Source organism: Meles meles, chromosome 6 (genome assembly GCF_922984935.1).
Source record: "Meles meles chromosome 6, mMelMel3.1 paternal haplotype, whole genome shotgun sequence".
Classification (NCBI taxonomy): domain Eukaryota; kingdom Metazoa; phylum Chordata; class Mammalia; order Carnivora; family Mustelidae; genus Meles; species Meles meles.
Genome location: NC_060071.1, coordinates 105,413,828 through 105,434,200, shown reverse-complemented (window position 1 = coordinate 105,434,200; position 20,373 = coordinate 105,413,828). Strand labels below are relative to the sequence as shown.

Below are 20,373 nucleotides of genomic sequence, written 5' to 3'. Positions count from 1 at the left end.
AACAAGCAAGTAGAAAGTAAGCATATTTTGAAAAATTAAAGCTGGATCACTACCTCACATATTGCCTCAAAATGACTTTTCAATGTATCAAAGATTCAAACATTTAAAAAGGAACCATAAAAAATAGAACATGATTGATGTTTTTAAAAATAATATTCTTGGAGTAGAAAAGACTTTTTAAGTATAATATTGAATCTAGGAAAATAAAGGGAAGAGTTAGCAATCTGATTATATGTAGATACTAAAATTCTATATAGGAAAACTACCTAAATTAAGTACAGAATGAAAGGGAAAACATTGTAACACATAAAATATATATAGAGAATAATTTCCTCAACAAACAGCTCAAACACATCAGAATGAACAACAAATTTTTTAGATGGAAGTGAAGAACATTAACAGGCAGTACATACACACACACAAATGGTCGTTAAAGGTATATAAATACGCTCAACTTCACTCCTACTTAAATAAATAAACATTTTGAAAAAGATAACTTTTTTCCACCTAGCAGATTGGCAAATATATCAACATTTGCAATACCTAGTATTGGTAATGATAAAATATGCATTTTTCATACATGATATGAAATATATATTCATGTAAACTTTTAGATAATTAGGCAGACAATATCTGACTCAAATTCCATTTGTAAGAATTTTTCCTCGGATATATGTAAAAGAATGCTTTAGTTCAACAATGTTTATCATGACAACACAATTCCAACAAGATAAATGCCCATCAGAGAAATGGTTATGTCAATCATAGTACATTCATATAATAAAATACTATGCAAAATACTACACAATCCTATTAAAGAATGAGGTGGGTTACTATTTAGTTATTTAGTAGAAAAATAGCTATTTTTCTATTTCTACTATTTAGTAGAAAAATAGCAGTCATCCCATTTGTAAAAAGAAAATATATTCACATAGCACTTCTGAATCTCAGTCTAAAACCCTCAGTATACCCAAATGACTTTGTTTCTCCAGAACTAGATATAATGCCTGTATTAAATACCTATTCAACCAAGTGGCTAAAAATTAATCAATTTAATGTCCTGCTTTCCTAAGAGTTGTTTTGTTTTGTTTAACTCTGCTAAGGGTTCTTTTTAAGTTCCAGGGGGTTACAGCATGGCAATGCAGCCAAGAGCCAAGTACATCTATTCCCAACCATTCTGGCATCAATGAGTCATTTTTTTTCCATCTGGTTTGCCATGATCACTTCACCAACGACTGACATTTAGCTGGAACCCACTACTACACCCAGTACAATGTTTTAGCTAACCGTTAAAATGTTGAAAAACTTCTAAACTAATTGGTAAACAGATGCTGTCCCCAAAGACTCTCTCCCATCCACTAGACTTGGCCACCCTGACTTTGTCCATCCTAAGAGCTTCCCTTACTTCCTTCACAATCCAACAACTAAAGGTTATTGCCAGGCACAGCCAGGACTTCCAGGAGTCTGCTCCAGTTACACAGTTAGACTGGCAAGTACCCATACTACACCCACTGCTAAATATTGTTGATGCTGTCTCCCTCAAAATACTGCCAAGATTATCTATTCATAAGGCAAAGCTGAGTTTATTGCTTACTGTGATACAAGCAAGCACTACCTTGACGGAGTCTTAGTTATATCTTGGAGTGGAAAGGCTAAGTTGGGATGTTTATGAGATTCAGGCTTTAGGCTTAAGGCAAGTTGTCAAATAAGGAAGTGTTTTGATTAATATTGGGTAGGGATCATGATATAATAGTTTGTGATTAGTATACACAGCAAGGTAAGTGTTTTGAGGCAAGAGTTTTAAAGAGTCTTAGAGAATAAATTGTCATTTTGTGCTATGTACTAAATATTTTAATGTTTATTTAAATGGGTTTTTAGAGATGTTCTGGAAATGGAAAATGCATTTATTTATCATTTTTTATCTTCCTGGTTAAGATTTTCCTGAAATAACAAGGCCATATTAATGAAGACATTGAAATAAGAAAGTTATGTGAAGGTAGAATATATACTACTTATTTGTAGATGGTTTCAGTTTTCAGTGTCCTCTCTTGTGGTCCTTCTTAAGCCCAAGCTGAAGGGTGGACCCTTCACATCTGGAAACATGATCAGTCTGGAAGTTCACTACTCTGATTGTTGTGATTATGCATCATGTTTCTTAAGGTGGTCTTTTTAAACTCCTTAAATGCCATTTTTTTTTCTGTTCTTTTTTGAGTGATCATTTGTTGGATTATTTTATGGGTCAATAGGGCTTGGACTCAGAATATCATTCATCTGAACACTGCAGCACAAGAGAAGAGTTTATGATCAGTTTGTAGTCCACTTTTTATCCACAAGCCAAAGGTGCTCCAATTAAACCAGAGAACAGATCCCATTTCCAACCTGAAGAATCTGCAGAACCAGGTATATGGTATCAGCTAAATTACCTAGTTTATGCTTCATTTATTTATTCCCTAGAAATTTTTAATAATATTAAAGATCCCAAAGGGGTCTGCAGTAATATAAATACAACATTCATCCCCAAAATCTACACAAGATACCCTTCAAGAGGTCAACATTAAATCTAAAATGCTGTGTTCTGAACTAATGCCTTTGAATTTCATGAACTTCTTGGATGAATTGCCTTGGTAGAATTGTCTATCTCCCTTCTGCACCATAGTATGTAAGGTGTCCCTACTTTCTGGACTTGTTATCATTTTTATAATAAGGAAATAAAGTTAAGGAAAGAGACTAAAAGTGAAGAAAGCAATCCAGAATTCCCCTCTGGTAGATAGGGTTTCAATTTTCCAGTCAAAGCCCCAATTTTTTCCTTCTTGATTTAAGTTATCTCGTAGTATCTTGTTCTATGAGGGAAACCAATAGGCCAAAATGGGCTCTGTGTAAGATCAGGAACTACCCTGGATGCAGGTATCACTTTAACAACAAAAAAGTTCCTGTACAGTTTGTAAGTAGCAGAGGAGGTCTTTGTATACAAATCCAATACCAATCACAAAGGGTACTCTATGATCCATTTTTGGCCAAAATACACTCAAGACATTGTCACATAGTGTTGTAATATTTTGGCACCATGAATCAAGAATGATCCAGGACCAGGTAATGAAATTTGTAGTAGCAAGATCATTAGCAAAGAAAAGTAGTCTTACTTATAAGATTTATAAAAGTAAGAAAGTCTCTAAAAATATACCATCTGTTCCCTGATTCTCTTCCAAACTCTATTCCTGTGAAAGTTCAGTTATAAAGCTGCTCCCATGAGAGGCCTCTAAGTATTTTAGTAGAGACGAGAATTTTCTTTCCTAAATAAGACATGATAAAGCATTTTAAATTTATGGCTGTGTGGCCTTTTGTGGTGTTGCCATCTTAAAAGCCACCTAATAACTGAGTCAAATTACCCAGAAAATCAACTGATCCATTACAAGTAACCAGTACCAAAGAAAGATGAATGGCTCCCACAAGAAAATCCAACAGTCAAACTTGTTAAATGCATTAGCCAGTTCACAAGTAAAATGTAGCCAGATATTTTGACAGGACAACTGCTATGTGGAAGCCCCAGGAACCCCAACCCATGCCAGCCACAGCTCCAGCCAACCAACAAAAGTCACCAAGCACACAGTCTACATAGGGGATGACCATTCCTTCAAGTTTAGAAGAAGTAGCTGTTATGCATGATCCGTAGAAACAGAAACAGAAAGTCAAGCAAAATGGGGAAACAGGAATATGTTCCAAAAGAAAGAACAAAACAAAATCTCAGAAAAATAACTAAATGAAATGGAGGAAAGCAATATACCTGATAATTCAAAGTAATGATCATAAGATACTCGCCAGGCTGGAGAGAAGAGTGTAAGAACTTGGTGAGATAGAAAATATAGATAGAATTACTAGAGATAGGAAATAGAAGAGAATTCTCAGAGTCTAAGAATACAATAACTGAAATTTAAAAAAAAAAAAAACAGAGGGAATTGAGGGCAGATTAGCTGATGCAGAAGAGTGTATTAATAATCTGTAGGACAGAGTAATGGAAAGCACCCAAGCTAAACAGCCAAAAGAGAAAAGAATTTTTAAAATGAGGATAGGTTAAGGAATCTCTTGGACAACAAACAAACATTCACATTATAGGAGTTTCAGAAGAAGAAGAGAGACAAAGGAGTAAAAAAAGTATTTGAAGGAATAACAGGTGAAAACTTTCCTAACCTGGGGAAGTAAATAGACATCCAGGTTCATGAAGCACAGAGTGTTTCAAACAAGATGAACCCAAGGAGGTCCATACCATAGCACATAATAATTAAAATGTCAAAGGTTAAAGATAAAGAGAAAATTTAAAAAGCAACAAGAGAGAAGCAAAAAGTTACCTACAAGGGAAAATGTTTAAAGTCCTCAGCTGATTTTTCAGCAGAGACTGCAGGCCAGAAAGGAGTAGCATGATATAAAGTACTGGCAGCAAAAATCTACAACCAAGATTTTCAACACAGCAACATTATTATTCAGATTGGAAGGAGAAATAGTTTCCCAAACAAATGAAATATAAAGAAGTTTATTACCGGGGTGCCTGGGTGGCTCAGTGGATTAAGCTGCTGCCTTTGGCTCAGGTCATGATCTCAGGGTCCTGGGATCGAGCCCTGCATCAGGCTCTCTGCTCTGCAGGGAGCCTGCTTCCTCCTCTCTCTCTGCCTGCCTCTCTGCCTACTTGTGATCTCTCTCTCTGTCAAATAAATAAATAAAATCTTTAAAAAAAAAAAAAAAAAAAAGAAGAAGTTTATTACCACTGCACCAGCCTTACAAGAAATGTTAAAGCAGCTTCTTTCTGTGAAGAAGAAATGGCCATAATTGGACATAAGAAAATCACAAATAATAAGATGTAAAATATGACAACATATACCAAACATGGAAAAGGGAGTAGAAAGAAAGAAAGGAGGGAGGAAGGAAGAAGGAAGGGGAAAGGGGGGGAAAAGAGAAAAAAATTTTCTGGGTTTTTTTTTTCTGTGTTTGAACTTCAATGACCATCAAATTAATATACACCACTATTTACCTGGGATGTTATACATGATGTTGGGGTGTTATACATGAACCTCATGGTAACCACAAACCCTATGATAGATACTCTAACAATAAAGACAAAGAAAGCCAAAATTAACACCATAGTAACCCCTCAATCACAGAGAGAGCAGAAGAAGAAAGGAACAAAGAAGAACAACAAAAACAACAAGAAAACAAATAACAAAATGGTAATAAGTATATACCTATATTTTAAATGTAAATGGCCTGGGGTGTGAGGGTAGCTCAGCTGGTTAAGCATCTGACTCTTGATTTCAGCTCAGGTCATGATCTCAGGGTGGTATGATCATGCCCAACATCAGACTCTGCTCTTAGTGCAGAGTCTGCTCGTCTCTCTCTGCTCCTCCCCCTGCATTCTCTCTCTCTCTCAAATAAATAAATAAATAAAGTCTTAAAAAAAAATAGTAAATGGCCTAAGCACTCTAATCAAAAGACATAGGGTAGCAGAATATATTTAAAAAAAGAAAAAGTCCTATCTATATGTTGCCTACAAAAGATTCATCTCAGAACTAAAGACATATACAGACTGAAAGTGAAAAGATGAAAAAACATTACCATACAAATGGAGTGGAAAAAAAAAAGGGTAGGGTAGCAATAATTATATAAGACAAAATAGACTTTAAAACAAAAATTATAAGAAACCAAAAAAAAAAAAAAAAGGTCATTACAGAAGTGCCTGGGTGGCTCAGCCTGCTGGGTAGCTCAGCAGGCTCAGTGCCTGCTTTGGCTTAGGTCATGATCCCAGAATCCTGGGATCAATCCCCATGTCAGGCTCTCCAATCCATGGGGTCCTGCTTCTCCCTCTCCCTCTACCCTCCCAGTAATGCTCATGCTCTCTGCCTCTCTCTCTCAAATAATTTTTTTTTAAAAGGGCATTACATAATGATAAAGGAATTAGCCCAATAAGAAGATATAACAATTGTAAATATCTACACACCCGACACTGTGGCACCTAAATATATAAAGCAAATATTAATAGACATAAAGAAAGAAATCGATGGGAACACAATAACAGTAGGAGATTTTAACACCCCACTTACATCAATGGATGGATCATCCAAACAGAAAATAAATAAGGAAACAGTATCTTTAGATGACACATTGGACCAGATGGACATAACAGATATATACAGAACATTCCATCTGAAACCAAAAGAATACACATTCTTTCAAAGTGTACATGGAACATTCTCCAGAATAGATCACATGTTAGACCACAAAACAAGACTCAATCAATTTAAGAAGACTGAACTCATACAACACATTTTTCTAATCATAATAGTATGAAACTACAAATCAATCACAAGAAAAAAAAACCCAAACATGAGATTAAACAATATGCTAAACAACCAATGGGTCAATGAAGCAATCAAAGAAGAAATCAAAAAATATGTGGAGACAAATGCAAATGAAAACACAAAGGTCCCAAATCTTTGGGATGCAGCAAAAGTAGTTCTAAGAGGGAAATATATAGTGATACAGGCCTACCTCAAGAAACAACAAAAACCTCAAATAAACAATCTAACCTCACACCTACAGGAGCTAGAAAAAGAACAAACAAACAAAGCCCAAGGTAAGTAAAAGGAAGGAACTAATAAAGATCAGAGCAGAAATAAATGATATAGAGACTAGAAAGGGGGAAAGAAAGAAAAAAAAATCAGTAAAACCAAAAAGTGGTTCCTTGAAAAGAAAACCAAAACTAATCAATCCTTAGCCAGACTCATGAAGGACAAGAGAAAAGGGACAAATAAATAAGAAGTGAGAACTGAAGTAATAACTGACCACAGAAAGATACAAGGATTATAAGAAAATACTAGGAAAAATGATATGCCAACAAATTGCACAACATAAAAGTAATGAATAAATTCCTAGAAACATACAGGAATTCCAAGACTGAGCCAGAAGAAATTAAAAAAATCTGAAAATACTGATTACAAGGAATGAAATAGAATCAGTAATCAAACAATTACCAAAAAATAAAAGTCCAGGACCAGATGGCTTCACAAGTAAATTCTACTGGACATTTAAAGAAGAGTTCATAACTATTCTTTTTAAACTATTTCAAAAAATAGAAGAGGAAGGAAAGTGTTCAAATATATTCTACCAGGTCAGCATTATCCTGACACCAAAACTAGACAAAGACACTATAAAAAAGGAAACTGCAAGCCACTATCCTTAATGAACATAGATGTAAAAATCTTCAACAAAATATTAGCAAGCCAAATAAAACAGTACCTTAAAAAGATCATTCACCATGATTAAATGAGATTTATTCCAGGGATGTAAGTATGGTTCAATATTTGAAAGTCAGTCAATGTAACACTCCCTATTAACAAAACAAAGGATAAAAATCATATGATTATCTGAGAGGCAGAAAATCATTTGACAAAATTCAACATCTGTTCATGAGAAAAACTCTTACTAAAGTGGGTTTCGATGGAACATACTTCAATATACTAAAGGCAGTATAAGAAAACTTACAGCTAACATCATACTCAATAGTGAAAAATTGAAAAGCCTTTCTTTTAGATAAGGAATAAGACAAGTATGTCCACTCTTGCCACTTTTACTCAACATAATACAGGAAGTCCTAGCCATGACAATTAGACAAGAGAAAAGAACTAAGAGACATCCATATTGGTAAAGAAGAAGTTAAGCTGTCACTATTTACAGATGACATGAAGATCCTAGAGACTCCACCAGAAAATTATTAGAACTGATAAACAAATCCAATAAAGTTTCAGGATTCAAAATTAACATCCAAAAATTGATAGCCTTTCTATCCACTAATAATGAAATAGCAAAAAGAGAAATTAAGAAAAGAACACCACTTACAATTTTACTAAAAAGAATAAAGTACCAAGAAATAAACTTAACCAATGAGGAAAAAGATATGCATTGAAAACCATAAAATTCTAATGAAAGAAACTGAAGATGACATAAACAAATAGAAAGATATCTCCTGTTCACAAGTTGGAAAAATTTATAGTTAAAAAGTTCATATTACAGGGCGCCTGGGTGGCTCAGTGGGTTAAGCCTCTGCCATCAGCTCAGGTCATGATCTCAGGGTCCTGGGATCGAGCCCCGCATTGGGCTCTCTGCTCAGCAGGGAGCCTGCTTCCCACCCCACCCCCCCGCCTGCCTCTCTGCCTACTTGTGATCTCTCTCTCTCTCTCTCTGTCAAATAAATAAAATATTTTTTAAAATGTTCATATCACACAAAGAAATCTATAGATTCAATGCAATTCCTATCAAAATACCAATAGTATTTTTCACAACATTAGAACATATGATACTAAAACTGTATGGAACCACAAAAGACCCTGAATAGCCAGAATAATCTTGAGAAAGATAAATAAAGCTAGAGGTATCACAATTCCAGATTTCAAGGTATATTACAAAGCTGTAGTAATCAAAATGGTATGGCGTTGGTACAAAAACAGACACATGGACTAATAGAACAGAATAGAGAGCCCAGAAATAAACCCAAGATTAATCAATGTCACTTAATCTATGACAAAAAGACAAGCATATAATATGGGAAAATACAGTCTCTTCTGTAAATGGTGCTGGGAAACTGGACACCTATATGCAAAATATGAAACTGGACTACCTTGTAACACCATACACAAGAATAAACTCTAAATGGATTAAAGACCTAATCTAAGCCTGAAACTATAAAAATCCTAGGCGAAAACACAGGCAGTAATTTCTTTGACATCACCATAGAAACATTTTTCTGGTTTGTCACTATGTCAAAATGAAAAGCTTTTGCACAACAAAGGAAGTCATCCATAAGACAAAAAGACAACCCAGTAAATGGGAGAAGATATTTGCAAATATATCCAATAAGAGATTAATATCCAAAATATAAAAAGAACATCTAGCAACCATCAATTTGTTCTCTATATTTACAGGTATGATTCTGTTTTTTGTTTCTTCCCCTTTTTTTCTAGATTCCACTTATGAGTGAAGTCATACAGTATTTGTCTTTCTCAGTCTGACTTATTTCACTTAGGGTAATATCATCTAGGTCCATGCATGTTTTCTCAAATGCCACAAATCATCCTCTTTATGGCTGTATAATACTCAATAGTGTATATATACCACATCTTATTATCCATTTGTCTATTGATGGACACTTAGTATGCTTCCATATCTAGGCTACTATAGATAATGCTTCAATAAACATAGGGGTGCAAATATCTTGCCAAATTTGGCAAATATCTTGCCAAACACCAAATTGGTGTTTTTGTTTTCTTTGGGTAAATGTCCAATAGTGGGATCATTGGATCATATGGTATTTCTATTTTTTTTAAGATTTTATTTATTTGAGAGAGACAGAGATAGAGAGACAGAGAGAGAATGTGTGCACAAGTGGGAGGAGGGGCAGAAGGAGAAGCAGACTCCCTGTTGAGCAGGGAGTCCAATGTGGGACTCCATCCCAAGACCCTGAGATCATGATCTGAGCTGAAGGCAGACATTTAACCAACTGACCCACCCAGGAGCCTCTGGTATTTCTACTTTTAATTTTTTGAGGAACCTCCATACTGTTTTCTACAGTGGCTGTACCAACTTTCATTCCCAGCAACAGTGTGTGAAGGCTTCTTTTCCTCCACATCCTTGCCAACACTTGTTATTTCTGGTCTTTTTTATTTTAGCCATTACAGCAGGTGAAAGAGTTGCATTTCACTGATGATTAGCGATGTTCATGTGTCTGTTGGCTAACTGTATGTCTTTTGTTGGGAAAAAAAGTTCCTTTGCCCATTTTTTAATCAGATTGTTTGGGAGTTTTTTGATATTGAGTTGCATAAGTTCTTTATAGATATTGAAAATTAACCCCTTACTGGACTCCTGTGAGAGGGTAAAACCTAGGAGCAGCAGATGCAGATGGAGTTTATACCTGCTCACAGGGTCTTCTCCAAGAACTTCCACTAGCTACTGACAAGAAAGATTGGGGACAAGTCAGAAGGCTGGTTAAAAACCTCCTTCAGCAATGCATACATGAAGAAGTCACCACTTCCTATTGAAAAGGTACAAAACCCTATACAGTCCCTATTCCCATATTTAAGATACTGAGACAGTGGTGGAAAATCTTGTCATATACAGGACACTGGTGAAGACCCATTGCAGCTGAGGTAAAGGTAAAAGAAGAAACCCTCGACTTTTGAGAGTAGAGCAGCAAGCAGTCCTGGGCCCAGACCATTAAAGATCTCCTAGCATTGGGGGAAGGGCAAGAAATTTTCTTCTACACAAAATTCACTAAGATAAAAGGCAGAATTTGACTGCCAAAGGAGGATAGACAAGATCATTGAGAAATCTCACCCCCAAAGACGTAGGTACAGAAGACCAGTCTAAGACTGAAAGCGGACCAGAAAACAGAAAATTCCTACTAGGGTATTATGCAGCAAGTAATAAGCAAAGAAGTCTAACCCTGGGAGCAAGGCAAGAGAATGGAGATCACCTCGTTGGCACAGGCACACAAGGAAGGCTAAAAGCTAAGGATAACTGAAATACTAAGAGAAATCCATCAATACCAACCCTTCCCCTGAGCAAAAGGTAATGCTGAAAGAAGGTGAAGTTTGGGGTGCATTAAAGGTAATCACAAAGCAACAGAACCCAAACCCAACTCAAATCCTGATAATATTGACTTAATCCCACATGCAAACAGCCTAGAAAAAGAGTGCTTATTTCCTAGCCTAAATACTCTGCCTTCGGCTTGGGTGATGATCTCAGGGTCCTGGGATCGAGCCCCACATCGGGCTCTCTGCTCGGCGGGGAGCCTGCTTCCCCCTCTCTCTCTGCCTGCCTCTCTGCCTGCTTGTGATCTCTCTCTCTCTCTCTCTCTCTGTCAAATAAATAAATAAAATCTTTAAAAAAAAAAAAGAAGTAAATCTTACAACAAAAATTATAAAACACAAAAAAACAAATAAAAGAAACCCACTATAATCAACAGAATCAGACAGAGATGATATAGATGTTGAAACAACCAGACAGGGTGTTTAAATGCTTGGGGCGCCTGGGTGGCTCAGTGGGTTAAGCCTCTGCCTTCGGCTCAGGTCATGATCTCAGGATCCTAGCATCGAGCCCCACATCAGGCTCTCTGCTTAGCAGGGAGCCTGCTTCCCCCCTCTCTCTCTCTGCCTGCTACTTGTGATCTCGACCTCTGTCTCTCTCTCAAATAAATAAATAAAATCTTTTTAAAAATTAAAATAAAATAACTATGCTTAATATCTTAGAGGCGCTAGTGTAACATTTGGGGAGTTTCAGCAGAAAGAAACTATAACAAATAAAAACTATTAGAACTAATTCTAAGAGCCACAGAAACACAGGTGAAGAATGAGTTCAATGGATTTATAAATAGACTCAAGGTAATTGAGGAAAAAATCAGTGAACTTGAAAGAAGATCAGTAGAAATTAGCTAAACTAAAACATTGTAAAAATGGATTTAAAAAATACACGAATGGAGTAGTCAAGATATGTGAGACAATAATGAACGTTTTAACTACAAATATTGGAATCTTAGAAGGTGAAGACGGAGAGAACATGACAGAAGAAATCCTGGAAGAAATAATGGATGAGAAATTTCTAAAACTAAAAGAAAAAAAAAGGCATCACACTATAGATAAAGATGATCAGAGAACCCCAAGTAGAACAAATACTAAGGGAAAAGAAAACTTCTGAAAAGCAAAAAGAAAAAGAAAAAAGCAATCTTAAAGGTAGCCAGAATAAAAAACCTATTATATACAAAGACATAAAGACAAATACTAGTATACTTCTAGTCAGAAACTATGCAAGCCATAAGATAGTAAAGGCACATTTTTACAGAAAGAAACTGTCAACCAGAATTCCATACTCAGCAAAAAGTATTTTTTCAAAAATGAAGCTGAAGGAAAGATCTTTCAGTTAAATAATAGCAGGTCAAATTCATTACCAGCTGACCTGTGCCACAAGAAATACTAAAGGAATTTCTTCACACAGAAGGAACATATCAGAAATTTGGATCTATAAAAAGAAATGAAGAATCCCAGAAACACTAAAATAAAGGTGAACATAAAAATTTTGTGTTATTTCATTTATAAGACTGTCTAAAGTAAAAATATAGAAATGTAATGTGGTTTATAACACAAGTACAGAGTTTGGCAATAACACAGAAGATGAGAGAAGGAAACTCTCTCCTGAGTAAGACCTGCCAAGGCGAAGTTTGACTGCCAAGGAAAGAAAGGCAAGGTCACTAAGAAAGCCTTGACTCTGAGACTTTCATTAGAGAAAAGGAAAAAGAGTCTTTTCAACAAATGATTCTGGAACATTTATAGAATCCATACTTCACACCATTTATAGAAATTAACTCCAAATAGCTCATAAACCTAAATGCAAAACCTGAAACAAGGAAATGTCTAATGGAAAACCTAAGACTTGTTACTTTGGATTCTTAAATATGACACAAGCCACAGGCTGGGAGAAAGTGTTTGTGAAAGGAATATCTGATAAAGGACTTATTTCTAGAATATATTAACAAGTCTCAATGTTTAATAATAAAACAAAACAATCTTTAAGTGAGCAAAAGATTTGTATAGATACTTCATCAAACAAGATATATAAAGGTCAAAGAAGAACATAAAAAGATGTTCAACATCATTTTGTCATCAAGGAAATTAAAACACAATGAAGGGGCACCTGGGTGGCTCAGTTGATTAAGCCACTGCCTTCGGCTTAGGTCGTGATCCCAGAGTCCTGGGTTCAAGTCCCTTGTTGGGCTCCCAGCTCCACCGGGAGTCTGCTTCTCCCTCTGATCTTCTCCCCTCTCGTGCTCTCTCTCACTCTGTCTCTCAAATAAATAAATAAAATCTTAAAAAAACACACACACACACAATGAAGTTTTAACCTATTATGCTAGAATTTTTTTGTAATGACAACAGCCAAGTATTGACAAGGAATGTAGAGCAACTGTAACTCTGATACATTGCTGTATGAGAATGGTAAAGCCACTTTAGGAAGAAGTTTGACAGTTTCTTATAAAGTTAAACATACATTTACCATGTGATCCAGCAATACCACTTCTGGGTATTTATCTAAGAGAAATAAAAATATATGTTTACATAAAGGCATGTATGTAAATGTTTATAACAGCATTATTTATAACCATAAAAGAACTGTAAATAAATCTTCAACACATGAATGGATAAGCAAATTGTGGTCCAAGCATGCAACAAAAAGGAACTACTGATGTACACAATGACATACATGAACCTCAGAATAATTATGTTGAGTGAAAGAAGCCAGACTTGAAACGGTACGTACTGTATGATTCGGATCATGTGACTTTCTGGAAAATGGAGAGAAAAGCTTTTAGTTTTAATTTTAGTTTTAGCTTTAGTCAGTAGTTTCTAGGAGCTGAGGCTAGACAGAGGACTGTGGACAAAATGTAATATGGGAACCAATTCAAGTGATTAAAATGTTCTAATTTTTTTAAAAGATTTTATTTATTTATTTAACAGAGATTGAGAGCACAAGTAGGGGGTGTAAGCAGAGGGAGAAACAGGCTTCCCACTGAGCAAGGAGCCCAATGTGGGGCTCGATTCCAGGCCCCCAGGATTGTGACCTGAGCCGAAGGCAGCTGCTCAACAACTGAGCAACCGAGGCACCCCAGAAATATTCTAATCTTCATCGTGGTAGTAATTACATGTTTCTCAAAACTCACAGAACTGTATGCTAAAAAGGCAAATTTTTCAAATACACATTATAAATATACACACAATAAATCTGACTTTCAAAATATCTTTTGTAGGGAGACTATACAAGAAATCAGTTTGGAGGTATTCAAAGGAGAGAGGTTTGGGCTCTTGTCCATATCCTATCTTCACAATTTTACCAGGACTATGCTGGTGACAAATGCAACATGAATCAGAAACATCCTCAGGTATTTCCATGCAATTGTTCATTAAGCAAGGTACTCAATGTGTTCTGACTCTGAGGGGAGGGGGGGATAATTTCTTGTAAATATTTTGCTATTTGCCATTGGAGAACTTCTTATGCTATGAAGAAGCCAGGGTGCCAGAGAATTTTCTCATGTGATTGCATTCAGATTTCTCCCAGGATCTTTTTCTGACTCTGAAACCAACTATTGCCATTCAAAATAACCTTTTTGAATGCTTGAAAAGATTTGGCCAGGGTCAGAAAAAGACCCAGAAAAAGATCAGGGTTTCATGGGTGCTAGGATCCTAGCAAGCACTGCCTTTCAGGCATAGCGATCAGCCTAAGCATTTACATGTGCTCTTATCTTTGCAATAGCTACCTCCTTAGGAAGCATTGGAACACGCGGAAGTCTTTAAGCTGCTCGCCATTCTTAATAGGGTTTCCTACGGAAGTTAAAAACCTTTGTTGTATCCAAAGCATTCCTTTTTTTTTTTTTTTTAAGATTTTATTTATTTATTTGACAGAGAGAATCACAAGTAGGCAGAGAGGCAGGCAGAGAGACAGGAAGTAGGCTCCCTGCTGAGCAGAGAGCCCCATGTGGGGGCTCAATCCCAGGACCCTGAGATCATGACCTGAGCTGAAGGCAGAGGTTTAACCCGCTGAGCCACCCAGGCACCCCTATCCAAAGCATTCCAATCCATGGACTTACCCAAAATCAAATCTACTACCAATGTATATGTTAACTCTTTTTATCCATCGCTAATTGACAAGCTCTGATGAGTGCAGTGAGTTCTCCCACATAACAGATTTTTGCCTCTGACAAAGATCCCATTTTGGAGGTGAAATGAGATCTGGTCTAGTGCATGCCATCTGATATTTTCCTGTTTCAGTTTTTAGATATGACTGTCAACAAACTAGACTAAGTCTGAATTTTCTAGAGGAATTTTGGTAAATCAGTTTGGGGCACAGATAGTTCACAAACTGAGGTGCAACGGTTGTGAAGTTCTTCTTCAGATAATGGGAGAAGAGCAGAATTGAAAGGACCACAATGATGAATGGGAGAATATAACAGGGTTTCATAAGAGGTAACCCTACTGCTTGAAAATGTTGCATGTTTTCAGTGTGAAAAAAAAAAAAAAGATTATACAGCATGAGGGATCACTAGATTTAGGAAGACCCTAAAATCAAGTCAATAAGAATTTCCACTAGTATAGCAGCTGCAAAATAGCGGTCTTAGGCAAAGCCAGTAGGTTTCATCACTGAGTCAAGACACTGTAGTAAGCTATTGGTGTTTGCTGAATTCCTAGGTGAATCAGAATACCTAAGGCTTGTTTGGATCCCTCAAGTAAAAAAGGTAGAAAGATTCATATTTAGACAAACCCAAGACTATTAATCATGTGCTTCATAGGGAAGTGATTTGGTTACCCATGATTTAGTTAAGTCATATGATAGCACGGTAATTTCAGTAGCCAGAGAAATCCAGGAATCATCTTAATTGTCTCATATTACTAGTCTGGGGGAATTTTTTTAATAGTTTGTAGTCTATCGAAAGAGTAGGGGATTTACCTCTGCATAAACCATATCCTAGCTAATAATGAAATTGTAACATCTCTTTGGAAATCTTACCTCTTTTAAAGTTACAACAGTAAGTTATAGAAGAATTAGTTGTGAAGCTTACCTCTTCTCTGGAACACAACAAAAAGGTCATTCACATACTTCGTGAGAATAGAATCACAAGCCCTGGTTGAGGACTTGTGAAAGGTAAGAGGGCACCTCAAAAACCTTTGTGGCCTAAATAAGTCAAATATCTTATTGATTTTCCCAGGAGAAGGCAAACAAGTTCTGACTATTTTGATCCAAAGGGACACTAAGGGAGGAAAAACACAAATCTAGAACTACAAAATATAGTCACAGAGGCAGTAAGGATGAAATCATATTTGGATTTGCTATTACAGGTAGTATATAATAAAATATTTGGCTGGCCTTTGAAAGCAGCTATATTGCCCAGTGTTAGAAATAACCCACTTGACGCCTGGGTGGCTGAGTCATTAAGCATCTGCCTTTGGCTCAGGTCATGATCCCAGGCTGGGATCGAGCCCCACATCAGGCTCCCTGCTCAGCAGGAAACCTGCTTCTCCCTCTCCCACTACCCCAGCTTGTGTTCCCTCTCTCGCTGTGTCTCTCTTTGTCAAATAAATAAATAAAGTCTTTAAAAAAAAAAAGTAAGAAAAAGAAATAACCCGCTAATTCTGTACTTATGTAACCATACCTTATATGAGTGCGTGTGGACCGAGTGGGAGGCACTTGACAGACTAATACCACTGCTGATAACCTGGACCAACACAGTGGCCTAACCTAACATCCCTTCCACAGGTGGAAAAGTTTGGACATAAACAGAAAGAAAGAGGAATTATAACTGAGAATAAAGAAATGAGTACGTGGGTAAGGCAATGAGGGAAATAAAATAGTCATTAGCACTTAGGACATTAGCTCTGCACTTTAGTACAGAGCAAGAGATAAAGTTGTCTTTCAATCATACTAGATCCTGAAAAGATGAAACCATGTATTGTTGAGATCACTTCTTTTAAATTTTTTATTTTAACTCCAGTTAACATACGGTGTTTCAGGTGTACAATATAGTGATTCAACACTTCCATGCATCACCCCGTGCTTATCATGACAAAGGTACTCCTTAATCCCCATCACCTGTCTCACCCAACCCCCTCACCCACTTCCCCTCTGGTAACTATCAGTTTGTTCTCTAGTTAATTGTCTGTTTCTTTTTTGTTGTTGTTTTTTTAAAGATTTTATTTATTTATTTGACAGAGAGAGATCACAAGTAGGCAGAAAGGCAGGCAGAGAGAGAGGAGGAAGCAGGCTCCCTGCGGAGCAGAGAGCCCGATGCGGGGCTCGATCCCAGGACCCCGAGATCACGACCCGAGCCGAAGGCAGCGGCCCAATCCACTTGATTTGCCTTCCTCTTTTTTCCCCCCTCTGTTCATTTGTTTCTTAAATTACACATGTAAGTGAAATCATATTGTATTTGTCTTTCTCTGACTTACCTCACTTAGAATAATACTCTCTAGGTCCATGTCATTGCAAATGGCAAGATTTCATTCTTTTAATGGATGAATAATATTCGTGTGTGTATGTGTGTGTGTGTGTGTGTGTGTGTGTGTGTTTACGCTTGAGACCACTGTTGCTTTGGGAACCTGAGGAGATCAAATGGAAATGTGCAAACCTGAGTAACCTCACCTTGGGAGACATTTTGGTTATAGGATATGTTGATGGACTAAACTATTAATGACTAAATGGGACGCTAAGAATGTACCAGTCTCTTTTAACTTATTTTTCAGGTTACGTCTACCATACTGTACATTGGCGTTGTTGGTGAGATTATGATACTGATTATAATACTGATATTGATAACTAAAAGTATTGGCAGATGAAGTTAACATCCTTCTATCCCTACCCCACACCGGCTACTCCAAATGTTAGGCATATAAAAAGAATGACAGCCAAAGTCCACAGCGTGGTCAATTTTATAATAAAGAATTTTACTGGCCTTTATCCCTGATTCCTGGGAGAGAGACTCAGCCCTTGGAATTTTCTGAGGTTAGGAGTTTCTTTGTTATTTATGGGCTCCTTGGATAACACCTGAGTAGGTAAAATGACTCAAGATGGCACGTGGTCACCAAAAAGGACAGCCATGTGATTAGATGCTTGATGATTTGAGCTAGTCTGACCTCAGGGGAGGGGAGGAGGACGCATGAAGACAGAGTTCAATCACACGGCCAGTGATTCAATCAAATGTGCCTCTGTAATGAAACTCCCAATAAAAACTCTAGGTTCCTGATTGGTGAACCCATCAGTGTACTGGGAAGGTAAGGTACCCTGATTCCAGAGGGAAAGGTCATGGAAACGCTGCATTCAGGATCCTCCCACACCTCACTCTATATCTCTTCATTTGTATATCTTTTTATATCTTTTATAATAAAAGATGTATGCCTTTTATAATAAAATTGTAATTGTAAGTATAATATTTTCCTGAGTTCTATGGGTCATCCTGGTGAATTTCAAACCCAAGGGGGAGGGGTCATGAGAACCCCCTGGATTTGTAGCCAGTTGGTCAGAAGTGCATATAGCCTGGTTTCTGAAATGGGATAGTTATATACTGTGCCTTTAAGCCTGTGGAGTCTGATGTTAATTCTGAGTGGTTAGTAACAGAATTGAATTGTATTAGAGCAGACCAGTTGGTATCACAATAACAAGGAAATAGGAAATGACTCTCATTTATGCCTCTGAGATCCTGAATGAGTTTATATTGCTATCCATTGGGTTTTCTTTCTTTTTTTTTTAACATTTATAAGATATATTTATTATTTTTCTGACCAAAGTGCAATGATTTCTAATCTCCTTAAACAAATAACTAAAAAAAAGTATTCAAGAAAATAAAAAACAAATGGGAAATTAACCATTAGATGTTTTTACTACATACCAACCCTACATTTAGTCTAAAAAACAAACAAAAACACTTTGAATGAAGTGTTACCAAAACGCTAACCAATCATTTACCATAAACCTCGTACATGCATTTCAAGGTTCCACTGCTAGGAATTTTGTTAAGATCAATTTAAATCATTAATAACACTACATAATAGAGCACAGGAGCACAGGTCATTAGATGTGATCCTTGCCCCCTACCCTCAGATTTATGTCAGAATAAAGCTGACAAATCTGCCAGGCTCTGAACTCCCAGTGACCCCATCCCAATCCCTGGAAGCAAAGAAGATGCCCTGTCCCACAACTTTGTATAAGTTGTAATAAAACAAAGCCTATTTTCTTACCTTTCTATAAGAAATGGTCAGTTATTTGATATATACTAAAACACTTCTAGGAATTCATTTCATGAGTTTACCAAACACATTTTCCAAGAACCAACTACACAAGTTCCTTTGGAATTTGGTCCACAAATTCGCTTAACAGGTTGGAAATTTAAAACTTGCAAGAAAACAAGGAAGTGGGGAATCCCTAATCCTAACATGTTGTAATTATTAAAGGGATATATAGACATACTAAAAAGTTTTGCTCACAGAAGGCACAAACTATAAAAGGGATATGCTTTTTGAGTAAAAACAAAGAACTAAGCTGATATCCTTCTTTGTTTTGTGAGCACCATAGCTAAGATGAAGTTAGACCCGAATTCACTGTCTACTCTTATAGCCAAAAAAATCTAAGATAAAAAATTTAATTTGTCTTACTACATACTTTCCAGCCATTAATTGAGATGTAATTATGAAAGATTAAAATTGCCTTAAAAAGGGGTTGTAATAGCAGCTATCAAAGCAATATTCAAGCATGATCTCGAGGATGCCTTTAGGTTTAGAGTTAGCCTCCTTTGTCAAAAATCTTCACAACTTCATCAAAAACTTCATAACAGACTTAGAGGCATCTATTTTCTTGACTTTCCCCATTTCTTCATATAAGTCAATAATTGGCTTTGTTGACTGAAGATGGGTCTGAATTCTCTTCTCCAAGCTCTCTCTGTCGTCATCACTTCTACCACTACTCTTTCCCCCCTCAAGGCATCCTTCAATACAGATCTCATTATTACAGTCAAAAAACAGAACGAAAGACACATCTGCCTTCCCATCCATGGTCTTGTTCCAACCTTGAAGGTTGTCCTGATTTCTTGGAAACCCATCAATCAAGAATTCATTCTTCTGAGCATTGGCAGCCATTGTCTGATCCATTTCCCTCTTTAACAAACTGATGGTTATCTCAACTGGCACAATCTTTCCATCTTTAATGTACTTTTCAATGAGTTCACCATACTGTGAATCTGGGTTCTTCCTTTCATCACGAAGAAGTTCCTCTGCAGAAAGGTGTGTATAACCATATTTCTCGACGATGCGGGCGCACTGGGTCCCCTTGCCGGCGCCAGGACCGCCGAGGACGAACACGACCAGCGGTTTCATGAGGCGGTGAGGGCAGAGAAAAAGCGGCCGGCGGGTCAGCAGCGGGAAGCTAAGGCCCAGGAGGTGCAGCAGCCTGCGGCCGCAGCAGCTCAACATACACGGCGCCTCCGCCCGACGCTGAGGAGAGCTGACAGCGGGCGGGGCGGGCCGGGGCGGGGCGGGCCGGGGCGGGGCGGGCCGGGGCGGGGCGGGGCGGGGCGGGCCGGGCCGGGCCGGGCCGGGGCGGGGCGGGAGCTCCATTGGGTTTTCTTACTGAGAAGATAGGAATATTTAGGAATATTACAAGGATGGTAACAAAGGATCATGAGTCCTTTCTCCATTAAGCTCTCAACTTTGGGTTTTAGTCTTTGTTTAACTTCTGATTTTAGAGGGTATTGTACCAGTTTGGGTAAAGGTTCAGAACTTTGATGGTTTCAACCCCAGTAATCTTGCC

General features: G+C 37.2%; 1 protein-coding gene across 1 annotated transcript; it reads right to left on the bottom strand.

Annotated features, from left to right (window-relative positions):
* Positions 1-19,233: 19,233 nt before the first annotated feature.
* LOC123944333 (UMP-CMP kinase-like) lies at positions 19,234-20,038 on the bottom strand. The gene has a single exon (XM_046009352.1). It carries the CDS (start codon positions 20,034-20,036, stop codon positions 19,374-19,376), a length of 663 nt encoding a protein of 220 aa, XP_045865308.1. The 5' UTR covers positions 20,037-20,038; the 3' UTR covers positions 19,234-19,373.
* Positions 20,039-20,373: the final 335 nt, after the last annotated feature.

What these genes read in the sequence shown, in the direction of transcription:
- LOC123944333 (XM_046009352.1), bottom strand. Translation starts at nt 20,036, where the DNA reads ATGTTGAGCTGCTGCGGCCGCAGGCTGCTGCACCTCCTGGGCCTTAGC.